The following is an 18,654-nucleotide window of genomic DNA, read 5'->3' as shown; positions in this document are numbered from 1 at the left end:
TGGAGATTTAAGCTCTACTGAGCGCAATTCTCTAGTTCTAAATTGGTCTTGCAAAATGAAAGAAGGATAAAAACATTTCAGTTCCACATAAAAATGTTAATTTGATCTCTGATGATGGATTTGTGTTTTTCAAGCATAATTGCTGTTATGTCACTTTTTGTGCACTCTGCAGCAGCACACGCACACACACACACACACACACACACACACACACACACACACACACACACACACACACACACACACACACACACACACACACACACACACACACACACACACACACACACACACACACACACACACACAGTCCGGGACCATGACACAAATCTGTAGGTTCAGCCATTCGTCCCCTAAGTGGGACAGTGCATTTGTACCTCTACATATCTCTAGAGACCCAATTATACTATCGCTCCGTTACTTTTAATGATCTATTAACGATTTATGTCCTGCTGTTTGCCATTTGTTTGCTGGCTTATTGCTGCTGGCCTTTTCCCAGACATTCCCCATAGATAGATCATTATCCATCGTGTCACAGAAAATTAACAAGGAACAAGGAACAAGGACTTTGGTCACATATGTTTTTACAGTGTGTGTGAATCTTGTGATATGTGTAGTGTAGAGCGGCTTCTTCTGGTTGTCACTTGGAATAGACACAGGCTCTGACTGACTGATCCAAAAGGTAACGCTCTAAATTAATAATATAATCAATGTTATGAAATCAAATGCCTTGCCAGGCACATGGACTTTGATCATTTTTTTATCTCGTTATCATCGCATTACCTCGGTGGTTAACTTCATGGGAACCAACCAGTCCAGAGCCATACTGTATGGCCCATGTGGCCCACCTCAGTGGTTAGGTGCTCAATATTTCATATCAGTGATTATAGAATATCCATTGATTTTGGAGCTGTACAGTGATCCTTTATGCATTACTTTCAATAAACAGGACTATGAATGGGACAAAAATCGTTTTAGTTTATCATGATAAAAAACCCTCACAATAATCAATCAACAATAATCATATTTAATTTATCGTGAAATTGTCCCTCATGCACACTGGGATCAATTCCCCTTTTAATTGCAGAGCTGCATATCCGGTACCACTTAAAAACCTCTATTATTGGTAAAACAGACCTGTAAAGAACGTACTTGATACAGACTTTTTTTCCCCCCTCAACCAAATCTCTTTGACAAACATAGTCTATCTACAAGCTGTTGTGAGCTTGAGGAATGTATATTTTTTATCAATGTTTGCGTTTTATCTCTCCTATGGGATCACATCAATACTGCATGGATATACATAATTATGGACAAAAATCTCATTAAATGGTGCATGGTCCTTGGCTCAAATGCCAAATAAATAATGGACCTTACATATGAAAAGGTTTGAAAACCACTGCTAATCAGGACTGGAATCATTACATTCCACAGCTGAGGCTGCCAGTAAATTGTACTGGGAGCGTCAGCGAGGAGAGCCACCATGGACTGGAAGAGCAACCTGAGACGCACGCAGTCCCTGAAAAGTGTCGCCTCATCATGTGACGCGCCCGTCTGGACAGAAGCAGGACTTAGAGACCGGAAGACATCTGTGTCCCAGCTTGTTGCTAGGTAAGAGAAACATCATCTTAATCATTATATCATGTAAATGGCAACTACCAGCTCAGAGGACTTGTGGTTAGGTTGTCTGCCCTGCGATCGGGAGGTTGGAGGTTTGATTCCCTGGCTGGGTCATGCTTATAGACCAGGGATCTTCAACTTATTGTGAAGCAGGGACCACCACCCTGACTAAGAATCAACCTGCGGACTTTTTTCTTTTTTTAAACACACAAATTTTTGTAAAGAGAAGACTGTCGCACACCCAGTAGCTCCTCTCAAGCAGGTGCGTCGGTCACAAAGTAGTTGAATGAATGAATCTTCAATGAAGAAAATACACCCGCACACTGCCACTTGCAGGTTCCAAGTATAAATTTATTAAAAGCAACGTTTCGGTCGGTAGACCTTCCTCAAGCACTCAACACACAAATTTAAATTAAATAATGACTGTTAAAGGGGAGAACTACCCATTTACACCGTGATCACCTCGGTGTACTTTACAATACAAACCCCAAAATCAATCCTCCAGTTCTAGTATAGGCAACACAGAAGGGCTGGGGGACTTTTTTCTTATTTCCACATAACAACTCAAAGGTATATTAATGACATAGTTCAATATTGAAAATGGGTGGTTCTCCACTTCAAGGGCTTGATATAATATATTGCACAATATGCTATGCTGACTTAACTCATTTATGACTGAACAGACATGCGATTACATGGGCACATTTCCTAATGTTTCCTAATGATGACTCAACCAGACACTTCCCCTTCCTGAGACTCTAACCTCCTGACCTCCCAGTCAAGAAGTTCCCAGTAAATGACTACATTGACATGTCATCATAGGTCAACAGGTCATTTAGTGTACTGTTTCTCAATAGTGACCAAATAACTTAATATAACCTACATTACTGAATGCAAGGTCAGGGACGACATGCAATACCTTCCATGTCCAGGGTGTGTACTTGTACATCATGGCTGGGGGATGCACTGTACCTCAAGCCGCTTAACGCTACAGAAACAAGAGATACTGTAGACAAAATATCAACAGTACCTATACAGAGAACAGAACAAAAAGCAGTCACGTTACTGTAAAAATAAGACATGTTTTAGGGGCAAGGCTACTTGTCCATTATTTGAGAGCACAAATGCCAAATGCCAGGGCAGGAAGGCCATAAAATAAAACAAGATTTTAGTCCATCTATACTATAATTTTGCGAATGTCTGTCTGTCTGAGTGAGTGAGTGAGTGTCTGTCACAGCGTTTCTCCTCAGTGGCTGGAGCAATTGATCTTAAATCGCATCACCATAAGCATATGAACACACCTGACATAACTGTGAAGCCCGTTTGTCACTTTCACAAATCGTATGCTGTATATTAGCATTTTTATGGTGTATCTACTATCTATTCTGCATCTAGTATGAGGCAACATGTTTAACCAGCTCTCTCTCTGTGTGTGTGTGTGTGTGTGTGTGTGTGTGTGTGTGTGTGTGTGTGTGTGTGTGTGTGTGTGTGTGTGTGTGTGTGTGTGTGTGTGTGTGTGTGTGTGTGTGCGTGTGTGTGCAGGCAGGCGGGTGTGTGCGCGGGCGGGTGGGCGGGCGGGCTGGGGGGGGGGGGAGGGTAGCCATTAAACGAAACGGGTATTTCTTACATTGATGCTCCTACATATTATCATGCAAGCACCAGTTAAAGTTACGTTCCATCCCTCATATACTGTATGCACAGTGCACATCCCATAACCCACACACTGCACATCATTTTGGAGCTCATGTCTTTGAACGGGTAAGGGCTAGTTGAAATAATTAATTGAATTTAAGGATGATTTTAAATGTTATATGTAGATATATCTGTCTGCTGTGAAATAATAATACATGGGTATTTACAATCTGATCCATGCTCAGCCCTGCACAAAACAAAGATACTGGATTGGTTTAGAAAGGGGACTCAACAAGACACTGGTGTCTAGAACAGATGACAATAAAGAGACAATGGGGGAGGACAGAGGAGAAAGAGGTACAGTCAGCTGGGGCATTAAGGCCACTGTGGCCTCAGGGCATGCCATTTTTTGGAGAGGCACAAGGCCAAACTGAAGGGCAACGATGGCCATGAAATTCCTGCCCTGCTTTAGGCAATATATTCATCGCAGATTCTTCTGGTTTTCATAGCTTTAGTGTTTGTACAATGTTTTAATGTTTCTAAGTATGACATATGACAATATTTGGAGGTTGGTTGGTAAATTTGGTACTATGAATATGAAATTTAGCAAGAATTAAGAGAAGGTTGATAATATACATTTTTTACATTTATTTTATCATTATTTGTAAGTCCAAATAATATATGCAGAATATTTAATCTAAGAGAGGAGTCAAGTTTGGAATTTATACAATTATTGAGATCAATCCAAAAGCCCTATTCTTCTGCCTACACGTCTACACTATACGGGTAGATCAACGTCACGTGATTCCTTGTTCAAATAACAGACTCAAACAAAGGTGCTTATTGGTCAAAACCTGGCTATGTGTCTCAAAGAATGGGCCACATGCATGGCTCTGCAAGGCTTACTTATTATGACAACTACTGGCCATCCTCAACCAGTCTGACCTTTATGTAATGTATTCACTGGGAGTGTGATGACTGTGTTGTGATATTATGTCTTCTCACATGTCATCAGGTACCAAACAGCAGTGAAAGTGAGCAGACCAATTGATGTATCTTCAACCAACTGTGTGGAACCAAAGCTGAAACCAGCGCCGCAAGAGGTTAAAACTCTTCCTTTACCTATTAGGGACAAATAGAGATGTCCGATATTATCAGCCTCCCGATATTATTGGCAGATATTAGATAATATTATATCGGTAAACAACCTAAACAAAAATCTACAGCAGAAGAATCAACTTGTTTGTTTTACTGTCTGTTGTGCATCTGTGAGGTCTGATTATATTGATATTATGGGTATATCTATTTTATTTTATTAGATATGTGATATATTTAACTTTTGGTGAAAGGAACACTGCATATATCAGTGTGATATCGTAATAGGAAATTAAGAGTTGGACAATATCGGAAAATCAGATATTGGCAAAAAAGCCAATATCGAAAATCCAAAATGAACTTTTACAATGAGGAGAAAAAGAATAGTGTTGCTGGCCCGGCATATGTATGGTTTCATTGTTTCACCACTAGACAACCCAGAAGTCAACAAGCACCACCACCACCACGTCGTCTCCCAATGTGAGCGAGCAGTTGGCAGGTAAACCAGAGCATACAACACTGGCTCCCCTGCTGAGGAACTGGGAGAAGGAATGTCCTCCTCTGGTCAAGACCAACTTGACCCGCAGCAAGTCCATGGTGAGCCTACAACAACACAGCTCTGGTGGGGGCACGGGGGCCCTGAGGGCTCTGTTTGAGTCGAAGCGTGACACACCGCGCCCGGTGGCCACCATGAGAGCCGCGAGGCCCACCGCGCCACCCAACACTACCGACATTACGCCAGAGACCAAAGGAGAATTCATGGGGAACGAGACCCCCACAGAGAAGCGGGAAGGAGGCCTAACATCTGCTGGTGCTTCCATTGCCACACCCGACGATGATGCTGAAGCCAATGCTAAAGGGGATGGGGCAACACTGAAGGTAAACTGGTTATTGTTAGCGGCTTTGACGGGGAATAATCAATACATTAATTAATACATTTAATAGTGGAAGTAGCATTCTGTCTCTCCAAATTGTCACCATCTAGGTGGTGAATAAAACCCGAACAGAGAGGAGACGGACCATAGGTGGTGTTGATTTTGAAAAAATTGCATTTGAATCTGGTGAGTAACCTACCATCTAATGCCTTCTAAATTATAATTTTTTGGTTTGTTATATCAGTTTGTTATCTGTATTATAGTTGGTATATACTGTATCGTTATGGGGAAAAGACAAATAAATCATTGTGCACGGTAATGGACGATTACCGCAGATGATTACATTGCAAAGGAATTCTGTGGCTGTTATGATGCGCCTCACTAATCTTAGGCTGAACAACGCCAACTGCCAACCAGTGTTGCCAGATTTTTCAAGTTAAACAAGCGGCCAGGTCTATGAAAACAAGCCCAAAGGAAGAAGTGACTAGGCCAAATTTTTTCACTCTACATCGGCTACTTGAAAATCCTTCAAAAAAAAAGAAATGCGTAAAATATTTGAATAATTTTGAACGCTCGTAACAACGCATCTTGTATGAGGGTCCCTGGCACAAAATATTTTCAGATGGGGGTCCACGGACAAATACAAATTAATCTGGGGTCCTTGACATGATGTGACTATTCCACAATCTCTGAATGCTATATAGAGTCTGGAACAGCAGCTCCCTAACGGCGAGTAATGGAAACGTGCATTACCGTTCAAGAAAATATATTTTAAAATGTCATTTCTGCTAAGCAGCAAGCTAAACATGCTTATATGATTTTTATTTATATAATGATAAATGTGTGCGATGTGAGACTGAAACGGAAGTGACGAGGGGGCTTCACTTCCGCTTCATCTCGCACTCATCGTTTCTATTTCCCTTTACCAGACTGTATGCCGGGAGCATTTGACCAAATCGCGGAGGCAACAGTCTGGCCACGCGAGACTATTGACATGAAAGAGCAGGAGGAAGTAATCCCAAATAAGCAGCTACTACTAGAAACAAGCACAAAAAAGAATTATAATAATGGTAGTTGCGATTCATAACTACCAATATTTACTGTAAAGCGACGTTGCAGAAAAAAAACAAGGCCAAAGTGGTTTATAATAAGCAGACCTGGTATAACACTGCATGTCACACACTGAGCCATGCAACCAAAATAAAGTCTAAGAGGGTAGGAGGAGGAATCTTATCAACACCATGACAGTGCAGGCCAGGGAGCTGTGATTGACTCAACCTGCTGCATGTGGGCATACCGGGCCACTCAAGCAGCGTTGCCAGACTTATTTTGTCAGAGAAATAAGTAACCAGGTCTAGAAAAACAAGCCCAAAAGAGGTGACTGAAGGCCACATGAACACTTTAAACATATATATGTCAGCTGTTTGAAAATAGCCAATCTACAAGTTCACAACGCCAAAACTCTTGAAATAAAATGTGGAATAATATGAAAGAACACAAATCTGGTATGGGGCTCCCGCTGGCACAAACAAAAGATCAGATGGGGGTTTAGGGGACAAATCTAACTATTAATTTAGCGAATGTCTTTCTGACCATCTGCATGCTGACATCACCGATACTACACAGTTTTGCCGCCATGGTAACCGTCTGTCTCCATGCTGACACCACTGATACTAAACAATGTTCTCCGCCATGGTAACAGACGCATGCTGAAACAATGCCCAAATTTGGAGATGAGTAACAATGCCCAAACTTGGAGATGGGTAACAGCCACATACTCTTGCTGGAACAATGCCCAGATTTGGAGATGAGCATGCTGACATCACTGATACTAAATAGTGTCGCCACCATGGTAACAGCAATGGTGACTATTCTGCCCAACGGGCACCGATCTGGGTTCTCCAACATTACTTCTGAAACACTACATTCAATCCTTCATTGCACCCCCCCGGGCACAGGACTAGTACATATTAATTTGGGGGTCCATGACATGAACATATTTGAGAACCACTGGTTTAAATAATCAAAAAAATGTGGAAGCAACCCCACTTACAGTACACTTTAGAAACAAGCCCAAAATACAGCAACCCGGCACCCGTAACTACCAATATTTACAAGCAACTTGACCGAAAAAGAAGCCCATAAGTCGCTCATAATAAGCGAACGTGGCAACACTGCACTCTGACTTGAGTCTGGGACAGAAATAACCTGCCATGACCAGCCAGTCCTGCGTGAGTGTGCGGTGCGGGGTTGATAGGGTCAGCTGTCTGCCAGAACAGGGATGACTGTAAAAGCATCCACATGGTGAACAAGGGCAAGACCGAGAAAGAGTGAAAGAGACTAGAGAAGATCATCTACTCTAGACATACTGTACTAGACCCACCACAGTACTTCAAGACCAGAGACACCTCTACACTTCAGCTTTGATTCAAACCAAGAGACCACAGACTATAGAAACAAGGGATTGGGAGACGTTTCGCTCTGTGAGTACAGATTCATATTAGCAAGCTTTGCGTCGTGCCTGGATGTGTTTCATGGCATGTGTTCTTTTGTAAGATTATAAGCATGATGTTTACAGGTGTGTATTTGTAGAAGAAATAATAAAAAGGATACCATAAAACAAAACCAACCAAACAAGCTTTTATAAAAATAGAAGAAAAAATAAAGAACTGACTTGTCTCGTATACATTAGATTCATTGATATTATGATAACACATTATATGTTTTTATGTTTATGTCAATGTACTATGTGTTGTATAGATTACTAAATTGTTAATTACTAATTCCATTTCTTGAAGGAAGTGCTTTTGTCTGGGTGAGGTTTTGACATCACTAAGCGTGACCTAATTCACACTTAATGATTCACAATTCCAGGAGGTCTTTAATTAGACATTTGACTCATCTCTTTAGTATACAAAGGGCTAAAAGACGGGTGTTTACCATTGTTCAGTGATGGAATAAGTACTCACATTGTTTTACTTGAGTAAAAGTGTCAATACCCTATTGTAGAAATAGTCTGTTACAAGTGCAAGTTCGGTATTCAAAATTTACTTGAGTAAAGGTCTACAAGTATTGGCATTCAAACTAAACGTACAATATTTGCCTCTGAGATGTAGTGGAGCAGATTTCTTTTTACTTTACTGGAGTATTTTCAATTGTACTTGAATACATGTAGTTACTCTCCGCCACTGCCGTTGTTGTTCAATGCTAAGCTGAGGCCTTCCTATCCTCTTAAATCTAAATATGTGTCAGTGGAGTCAAGTGTCAGCCCCACTACTCCACTAGCAGGACATTTATAACTAGCCTTCATGGCAGCTGTTGAAGATCAGCTTTGGAAGTGTAATGAAAATCAACAACAACTTATTTTGATTGACAAATTACTACACAGTGTACTCATGAGAACCGTAGTCATCGGTTCGGTTGTCAACATCGGGATAGGTTAGAGTTGTTTATGCCATTGCCTTTTCATGATCTGCATAGTCACAAAACTCTATTGCTATACCTCTCAATCACATGATCTTATGACCGTCTCTTAAAATACGCGTGACATGAGGCAGCTGTCTTTTGTCTTTGAAAATGAACTACTCTAAATCTTTTCATTGTCAATCTAGGGCAGACAAAATGGACTACATTACACAGTGACAACAAAGCCCATGTGATAATTATTTGTATTTATAGTGTACTTTACATTTGAAACATCTCAAAGAGCTACAGTCCCAGTGGTGTAAAGTAACTAAGTACATTTACTTAAGTACTGTACTTAAGTACAATTTTGAGATTTTAAAAGAACAAAATGTTTGAAAATAGCAGATCTACAAGCTCACAACGTGTCGCGAAGTGACGTGTTGTGAGCTTGTACTGTAGTAAAGTAAAAAATCCTCATAACTGTACTTAAGTAAATATACTTAGTTACTTTACAATTACAACACTGGTATGATGTGCATGTGCTCCTACTGTATTCGGGCACTCTCGTCATCAACTTACTGGAGCTTTTGAAGGCTCGACACTAACCCTATACCTAACCCTAACCCTAACCTCAATGGAAGTGTTGCCACTCAGACAATTATGTCTGAATGGCAACATGTCTGAATGGAGAGCGTATACCCTTACTAGGGATCAGGTTGAAACAGTTGAGTCCCAGTCCTGGCCAGAGAAGGAATGTAAAGAGGAATGTGATTTGCTATTTTCAAAAGATTTGTATAGATTTGATTTTGATTTGAAAACTTGTGGAAAGGGATAATCTGCATAATGAGTACTTTCTACTTTTGGTACTTTATGTACATTTTGATACCAATACTTTTGTACTTTTACTCAAGTAAATTCAGAATTTCTGACTTTTACTTGTAACAGGGTATTTCTACATTGCAGTGCTGATACTTTTACCTAAGTAAAACATTTGAGTGCCTTTTCCACCACTGCTGTTGACTTACTCCATTTACTGTATATGTTTCTGCAGAGGACAAGAGGAGGTCCATTGCAGACTTCAGAGACAGCTCCCTCCTCCAGGCCAGCGGAAAATTGCCCGTCTCAGTCAAATCCATCTCTGCTCTCTATCTGTCAAAGGTGGCAGCCGCAGAACCAAGAGATAGCCTCTTAAAACCGGTCAGTAGTTGTCTCCTATTGCCTTTTTTGACGTATAGTCTCATGCTACAAATATTCTCTGTCTTTTGTACGTGATCCCTGAATTCCAGGTAAACAGTTATTTGGGCAAATATCTGAATAGCGTATAGTGAAATAAATACTCTTGTGGATTAGATTAATCCATAACTCTTTACAATTATGTATTTCTTGTTTTCTTGTTTGTATCTTATTGTAATAAGAGACCATAACAATCGTTATCAGCTAACATGCATTTGGAATGTTTAATAGCTCTTAAAATCCTGTACACATTGAAGTGCTAATGACATTTAATTAACGTGTGGTTTGAAATCCAAAGAGAGACAAAATAGTCTCCACCAGTGGTCTTCAACAGGGGGTACGGGACCCCTAAGAGGTCCTCAGAGTTACTACAGGGTCAGGGGGCCGCCAAATCTTTGAGTGATAGGACTTTTGTTTTTTTACAGTAACCATTTGAACGCCAGCATCCCTATTTTGAAATTAACTTTAGCCAAAAATGGCAGATCTACAAGCTCACAACGCCTCACAGTAGATCGGCTATTTTCGGCAATGAGGTTTGGTGTAGAGGGAAAAAGAGTAGACCAAGTACAGAGTGAAAGGTCTAGTTACTAAGTATTGAGGGTTTAAGTGGTTAAATGTCTGAAAATACACATTAACATGAATCAAAAAAGTCTGAGTACTATCCATGAAATCTATGAAAACGTTTCATCTGCAACACATTGCAGATCATATCTCAAATATGATCAGCTGATTTCCCACCCTCCTTCCCGCAGGCCTGTTGTAACCCAGGCCGAATGAGTCAATGGCTTACATTGAATTCGTAATTTTATCTATTGTCAATGTTCTATTTCTTTTTTAACTGTTATGGTTAATACACACTTGGGTAATAGTCCTCTTTACTGACCCCTCTGGTCCAACCAACTCTGAAATTGAACTACCACAGTCTGCTGAATCTGTATAGCTCTAACAAGTGAGAATGACACTGTAGATCAGGGATACTCAAATAGCGGGACCTGTGGGCTACATTACAAAAATGGCAAGGGGCCAGGGGCCAGAAGAACTTTTGCATGAGATGGTAAAATGAAAGCGAAAGTATCCGTCCATTTCGGGTTAAAGTGCCGGTTCTCGGCATCAACCTTTCGGCGCTCGCTGAGGCTCATCTTTGCTGCTACTCTGAATGTGTGCACACAGTTTCCCCTTCCCGGATGATTATTCATAATAGTAATGTAATTAGTCTAAAGATAAGATAATATCTTCATTCTTCATTCTTTTATTTATATATTTTTTTCATTGATTGATTGATTGGTGGGCCAGTCAAAATTGAGCCACGGGCCAGAACTGGCCCACGGGCCTGAGTTTGAGTATCACTGCTGTAGATCCTCTTAATAACTTTTATAATTAAATGATATTTAATCTTATTGAAATTGACGTGCGCACGGGCACACGCACGCACGCACGCACGCACGCACGCACGCACGCACGCACACACACACACACACACACACACACACACACACACACACACACACACACACACACACACACACACACACACACACACACACACACACACTCACTCACTCAAGGTACTTGTTGTTTGTCATATCTATCTACACTATGTATTGGGTGGGGCTTCATCTCTCTCTCTCAGCTAGGGGGTCCTTGGCCTGAAAAACGTTGAAGAGTCCTCGTCTACACACTTCTGCAAGCTCAATGTGCTAACGAGTCTGATAAAGCGGATGCACAGCTGCACTTTACTGTAGTTAATTATCTATGGAGGAATATGCACTTTGACATCCCATTACAGGAGACACATGATGAGCTACAGTATTACAAGTCCAGTTTTGGCTGAAGGCCTCACTCTGAACATTGCTCATTTATGGTTTACACATGACCTGAGATAATGATTTGTTTCCTTCTAGGCTCAGAATCACTCATCTGGATTTGGGAAAAGAGTAACGGTAAGCTAATGGTGTGCAGAATTTGATCAATGGTTTTGCATGTTTTTGGTGATTTCCTCTGGTCTGTGTATTGAGGTATTGTCACAATCATCCACTCTACTTTGAAGTAGGCTAAGTAGACAATAGAGGGTATGTGTGTGACATTATCATCCCGCATAACTTCCGGGAAGTTATGCAGGAACGCCTACTGAGTGGCAAAAAAAACTACTTTCTGGCCTTGACATCCTATACATCCAAACAGAAAAGTCCTATCTGATTGCATGAAACAACGTTAAACTCACTTTGCCACTCGATTTGCCATTCACTTTATGCATGCGCATACCCTCATACTGTATGCCTACTGTACAATATTGCACTTGTGTGCCTACTGTACAATATTTGCACCTACATTATTTATGCCTGTTTATTTTTTTTACAACATTGAAAATGAACTATTTTAACACAATATGTTAGAATATAAGTGGAATGGCAGTTTGTCTTGGAGTGCAACTAACTCACTTGGAATGCATGTGGAATGCATATTGGCTGAACCAATTCACATATATGGTAAGTCATGGCTCTAATTCGCTTGGTTGCCCATTTTGCGCATGAGCTCTATTGGACAGCGACATAAAAGGCACAACGATGACTATACCATTTTGCTCTTCACCTAAGATGGCAGATGACCCCAGGCAAATCAAAGAGGATGCTCCTCTACCTCAACGGGGCAGATTTCAGCCAGGAGCTGCTGGACATGTCCCTGGGACACACGTCCAGCCCACCTTGCACTCCATGCCACCCCAGCAACCCTCCAAAGAGCAGTTTTACCAACAGCGGCAAAAGTGTGAACTGCGGAGGCTCCTCAAGCACACTCACCCAGAGCTGAAGACGTTGGACGGGGTGGTGGATGAGGAGCTGGCTGAGGTCCTGAGTTTAGAGCAAACAGCTGCCGAAACTGGATATGAGGGAGAGGTGCTCTCCAGGCGCTGGTTATTTGAGCAAATGCGCAAGACAGAGGCTCCCCATGCCACCAAGACACACATGGAGGAAGGAACAGTGGAAGGAGGGGACGTTAGAAGAACACCAGCTCAGAATGAGAGGACTAATGAAACCTTAGAGGATGCCCAAAGGGACACTTCCACTAACGATCGCGATGCGGAATCCGAGGAGATGGTTAGAATAGATGTTCGGTCTGCCAGAAAGATGTTTGAGAGTCAATCTGTTGACAACATTAAACCAAGTTCCGACAGCAGCGCGTTCCAGGGCAAAGTGGAGGATGAGACAGGGGCAGTGCAAAATAGGAAACAAAAGTTTGAGAAGAAGGGCAAAAAACTGAAACAACACAGAGAGAACAGCAGTGTCTCGGTTGAAAACCTTGATTCGGCAAAGCAGTGTCACAAGCAGGAGCCATGCATCCATGTTGTTGGTTCAGGTTCCAAACAAACTTTTTATGAAAATCATGAACACAAGAAAGGCATTCCAGCTGCCAAACCTGTGATTGAGGATCAGTCAGTGAGATTTCCCAACAGCTTTGGGGATAGCTTTGAGGAAACAGAGGGCTTTGAGGAAACAGTTGATTTAATAAAAACAAGTGCAGATCTGTTCCAAAACAACCCTTTTATCTCGACAAACATGAACAGAGAAAAACCACAGAACTGTGAAACAAAGGGCCAGAGCAGTGTGTCGCACTATGGTGACCCAGCAGTAGACAACAGGGCTAGCGAGGCTCAGGTCAAGAACAGAACACACCTGTTTGAGTCCATGCCATTCCATCAAATCATGCACCAGAACAGGGAGGAGATGGAAACGGTGGTGGAGAGGATAAACCAAACGCTGAATTCTCTCTATCACTTCAATGCCATCCATTCAGATGGGTCAGTCATCGAGGTCCACGAGACAATGATAGCCACAAAGGCTAAATATAGGCTATCCCAGACTGGGCCAGAGATACAATATGATGAGGTGGCAGAGGGCGGGGCAAATAATTTCATACTCCAGCTGTTGCCAAGGGCCAACCTGAAGCCACACGTCATCTACCTGAAGGAGGATAAGGAAGGGAATGTAGCGTTCACTCCGGTGGGCGTACCTGTCCACCAGCACCAATTCAATGCCAAGCAAGATACAGAGTTCAAAACAGTCAATGCAGTTCAGCTCATTGAGGATATTCTCTACCAAGACAACTCCCTGAAAAAAGGAGTGATAATTCAAGAGGACGAAGTCACTGTGTACTCCCTCTACCATTACGCTGAGGGGGATGTGAAAGGTTACTGCCCTCCTCCACAAGGATGTGGCATTGAACCCTGTGAACCAGCGGTGAGTGCAGTGACAAATGACGGCAAAATTGGCATTCAAGACGTAAGAGGAGACGTTAAATCGACCATAAGTTGCCTTCTGGCCAATGCTCAAGACCAAGGCTGTCCGGTGTCGATCACGCCTGACGCCAACATGAGGGGTAATGTGAAACTATTCAGTAGCTGCATTGAGAAGGGGGATTTGGAGTATCTGAAAACTCTTCAGGCCGAACCCTCGGAACAGGAACCCTGTCCTGACCAGACCCAAGCTCTGGCGAGAGATGACACAGAGACTTGTCCCAGACAAGAAGATCATCAGGAAGACAATCCTGAATGGGTCCCGGTGGATGTGAAGAAATTGAGAAACATGTTCTCTGCAGATCCACGTCCTGTCCAACCCAAACCAATAGTTCGCAGTGATGCTCTTTACTCTACAAAGCTTTCTCCTGGACTCACATGTCAAAGCAAGGCACAAGGAAAGGGGGAGCCTTCTTCAAAATGTGACACACCTGTCTTCTCATATGGTCAGGAGGTTGTCCACAATGAAGATGAAATCGGCCACCTCCAAGCTGCAGATTCAGCCAGTGACACCTGTGGTGAAGGCCAACAGGGCACAGAGGTAGTTCAGAAAGGGCACTTAAAAGCAGCCATAAAGTCATTGCAGAGTGCTGCAACAGAACTGCATCAAGAAGATAAGGAGGAGGTTGTGCCTGGTAATCTCCAGTCAGCCTTGGATTCCCTGGAGAGGTCCAGCATCAATGTCTCCAAAGGGGACTTCAAAGCGGCAATGATATACCGCGGCTCCTCCAAATCCGACAGAGAAACTTCTAAAACAGTGTGTGTTCAAAACCCAGCAGAAACCGAATCTAATTCAACGTCCTGTGTAGATTTCGGCCAACTGACCACTGAAGAGCAGAGTTCAGCAGGTACAGATACCGATTCAGCCAGTGACACATGTGCTGAAGGCCAACAGGGCACAGAGGTAGTTCAGAAAGGACACTTAAAAGCAGCCATTAAGTCATTGCAGAGTGCTGCGACAGAACTGCATCAAGAAGATAAGGAAGAGATTGTACCTGGCAATCTCCAATCAGCCTTGGATTCCCTGGAGAAATCCAGCATTAACGTTGCCAGGGGGGATTTCAGAGCAGCTATGATATACCGGGGCTCCTCAATATCCCACAGAGAAACGTGCAAAACAGTGGATGCGATGTCCGCTCGAAACCCAGCTGAAAACGAAGTTGGACTTTCGACCGAATCTAAGTCAGCAGAACCATGTGAAACATTGGGCCAACAGCAACAAGTGGTAGATGATGAACACGAACTCTGTCACCTCCAGGCTGCGATCTGCAGTCTCCAGCAAGCCACGAATGAGGCAAAAGAACTGTCAAAGCTTCATGAAGCCTCTGTAGCGAGGAGGGATGTTGAGGTAGCAAATGCCGCCAAAGCGCAAGCAGGATTTTCCCCTAGTGACAAGCAAAAACAAAAGACGTTCAACACCAACAGCCAAAATGAGAATATGGAGACAAACTGTACAGATACAGATTCAGCCAGTGACACGTGTGCTGAAGGCCAACAGGGCATAGAGGTAGTTCAGAAAGGGCACTTAAAAGCAGCCATTAAGTCTTTGCAGAGTGCTGCGACAGAAATGCATCAAGAAGATAAGGAGGAGGTTGTGCCTGGTAATCTCCAGTCAGCCTTGGATTCCCTGGAGAGGTCCAACATCAACATCTCCAAAGGGGACTTCAAAGCGGCAATGATATACCGTGGCTCCTCCAAATCCAACAGAGAAACTTGTAAAACAGTGTGTATTCAAAACCTAGCAGAAACTGAATCTAAATCAGCGTCCTGTGTAGATTACGGCCAACTGACCACTGAAGAGCAGAGTTCAGCAGGTACAGATACCGATTCAGCCAGTGACACATGTGCTGAAGGCCAACAGGGCACAGAGGTAGTTCAGAAAGGACACTTAAAAGCAGCCATTAAGTCATTGCAGAGTGCTGCGACAGAACTGCATCAAGAAGATAAGGAGGAGGTTGTACCTGGTAATCTCCAATCAGCCTTGGATTCCCTGGAGAGGTCCAGCATTAACGTCTCCAAAGGGGACTTCAAAGCGGCAATGATATACCGTGGCTCCTCCAAATGCCACAAAGAAACATGTAAAACTGTGTCTGTTAAAAACAAAGATGAACTTTTGACCAAATCTAAATCAGCGCCCTGTCCCGATTTTGGCCAATTGACCACTGAAGAGCTCAGTTCAGCAGTTGCAGAGACACCAAGTCAAACAACACCTGTGTCAGCCACAGGACCCTCCTCCAAGATGAGCAGGGGGGTTACTGCTGCAAAACCAGCTATTCCTCCTAAACCTGCAAATTTAAAACCAAACCATGCAAATAATGAATTGAAAAACTCAATTCATATCAGTCCTACGACTGTAGAAATAAAAGAATCAAAAGAGGAGCAACCTCCTCAATCATTACCTACAAGACAAATGTCTTATAAAGATGCACTTACTAAAGGCTTGTCGCAAACAGACTGTACAACAAAATCAAGTCCACATGTGCTTGACTGTGAAAAATCTGACGCAAATCAGCCAGCGATTGAAGCTATACAGATGTCTGAGGAGATTCAGTTAACCTCCAGCAAAGGAATAAGTGGTGCTTCCAGCTTAGTGCATGAGGGTAACATTAGCCAACCAGAGGGCATGCCTATTACATCAGAAGAAAAATCTCCCCAGAATGATTCAGCCAAAGATGACGAGAATGCTGTAGAGGAGTGTCCTGTGGATTTTCAGGAAGCACGTAAGAAATTCGGAGGGGGGAAGAATGTTCAGTTCAAGATTGCTCCCGTAAAACCTAAAAGAGTAAGAATTGCCCAAAATGAGAACAAAATCCCTGAACATTCATCTGGACACGATACTTCAACTATTCTCACACACACTGATGCGGAACCACACGTTTATACCGGTCCCACCACATGCAGTAAACCCAACGTCCATGAGCACACATCAACTAACAACAGCACAGACAAAGGTAATTCAATACAAACAAGTAAAAAAGTTTTAATGAGGGAAAAGAAGGTGAGAATGGAGACGGAGGATGAACGACTACAGAGGCTGTCGGTCCACATGGATGAGATCATGAGAGGAAACATGACGGCAGCCATGGAGATCTTTGACAATTTACGAAAGCAAGAGGAGCTGCAGAACATCCTGACAAAAGTCGAGGAGATCGAACAGGACACGCGCAACGTTGACGTAAGCTCACTGCGGAGCGTGTTTGAGAACGTGCCTGAATGGGTCGTCACCTCTCAAGCAAAGAAACCAAAGCAAGCCGCAAAGGTGGAACACAGAGTCAAGACGGCACCCCCACAGAACACTGAAAGCATGTCATCGATGGCACACGCTTTCGGAGATCTAGAGAGAGCTAGCGAGGAAATCATGAACCTAAAAGAACAGACCTTAGCCAGACTAGTGGACATTGAAGACGCCATTAAGAAGGCACTTCGCTCCGTCTCTAATTTGAAATCTGACTCTGACATTGCTGGCTTATCTGGCCTGTTTAAACAGTCCCTAGGGACTTCTGGTAATATTAGTCAAATTAGCATCGGATCAAGCAGAACTGCAACATCACAGACACAACATCAAAGCCTTACCACTCAGAGAGTCACAGGTCTGCAGGTTGACCAGAGGCCAGGGTCAGAGGTACCTGGTCCAAATCCACACGCCAGTCCTCCATCCTCCCCTGCCTTTATCCAAATCCAATCTGCTGCTAGAAAGAATGATAAAACACAGGTAGTGACACCAGAGACCTCCGCAACATATCCACCCTGTCAACATGGCCCAAACACACCAGACAAATTCCGTTCAACAAAGACCCTGACATGCAACTCTGCCGCTCAAGGCAAAAAGCGGGACCCCAGGAAGGGCGGTCAAAAGCAAAACAAACACTCTAAACATGAGGTCAGCGTCCTGGAGGTGCAGACTGATCACGACGGCAACAGTGTGGCAGGCACCAAAACAGAGAATTATGAGAGGACAGATGGCTCCGGCAATGGGGTTTACACATCCAAAATCTCCACTGTTGTCACGACTCAGAAGTGACCAGTCTGGCCACAAATCAGGTCACTACATACATATCCAGAGGTCAGGCTGCCCATCAACAACAAACCCTAAGTTTGAATATCATTGCTGTTGGGTGTAAAGTAACCTTGTATCTCCATGTTTCAACTTTCAACTGGTCCAGGGACCACCAGTGGTCCTTGAGGGGATTCCAGGTGGTCCCCAGCTAAATGATGGTTTGTAAACCAAATGGACCCTTATAGATATTTAACTCTTAGTTGAGTCTAAAATGAAACCAAATGGACTCTTAAAGTTCCATTTTCTTTAATTTTACACTCTCAAGAGTTAAATTATTGTTTAACATCTGCATTACTTAATTTACAAGAAGTCTACACAGTTAGAGAATGTGGAAGAATTTTTATTTTGAGCAAACTGAGGAAATGTTATTTGAAAAAACTGATTAAGAATATATAAAATTGAAAAGAAAATGGCAGATCTGCATGTGACAAGTTTTCACTATTTTAGAG

General features: G+C 42.7%; 1 protein-coding gene across 1 annotated transcript; it reads left to right on the top strand.

Annotated features, from left to right (window-relative positions):
• Positions 1-5,104: 5,104 nt before the first annotated feature.
• On the top strand, positions 5,105-18,169 carry LOC308306707 (xin actin-binding repeat-containing protein 1; the record flags this gene model as incomplete). Its single annotated transcript, XM_080751750.1, has 6 exons — positions 5,105-5,226; positions 5,333-5,408; positions 9,679-9,824; positions 11,762-11,800; positions 12,455-16,236; positions 17,050-18,169. The coding sequence occupies exons 1-6, from the start codon at positions 5,107-5,109 to the stop codon at positions 18,167-18,169; spliced, it is 5,283 nt and encodes a 1,760-aa protein (XP_080607876.1). The 5' UTR covers positions 5,105-5,106.
• Positions 18,170-18,654: the final 485 nt, after the last annotated feature.

This window comes from Nannobrachium achirus (assembly GCF_963921795.1).
Source record: "Nannobrachium achirus genome assembly, chromosome: 21".
Lineage (NCBI taxonomy): Eukaryota > Metazoa > Chordata > Actinopteri > Myctophiformes > Myctophidae > Nannobrachium > Nannobrachium achirus.
This window is presented reverse-complemented; position numbering and strand designations above follow the sequence as displayed.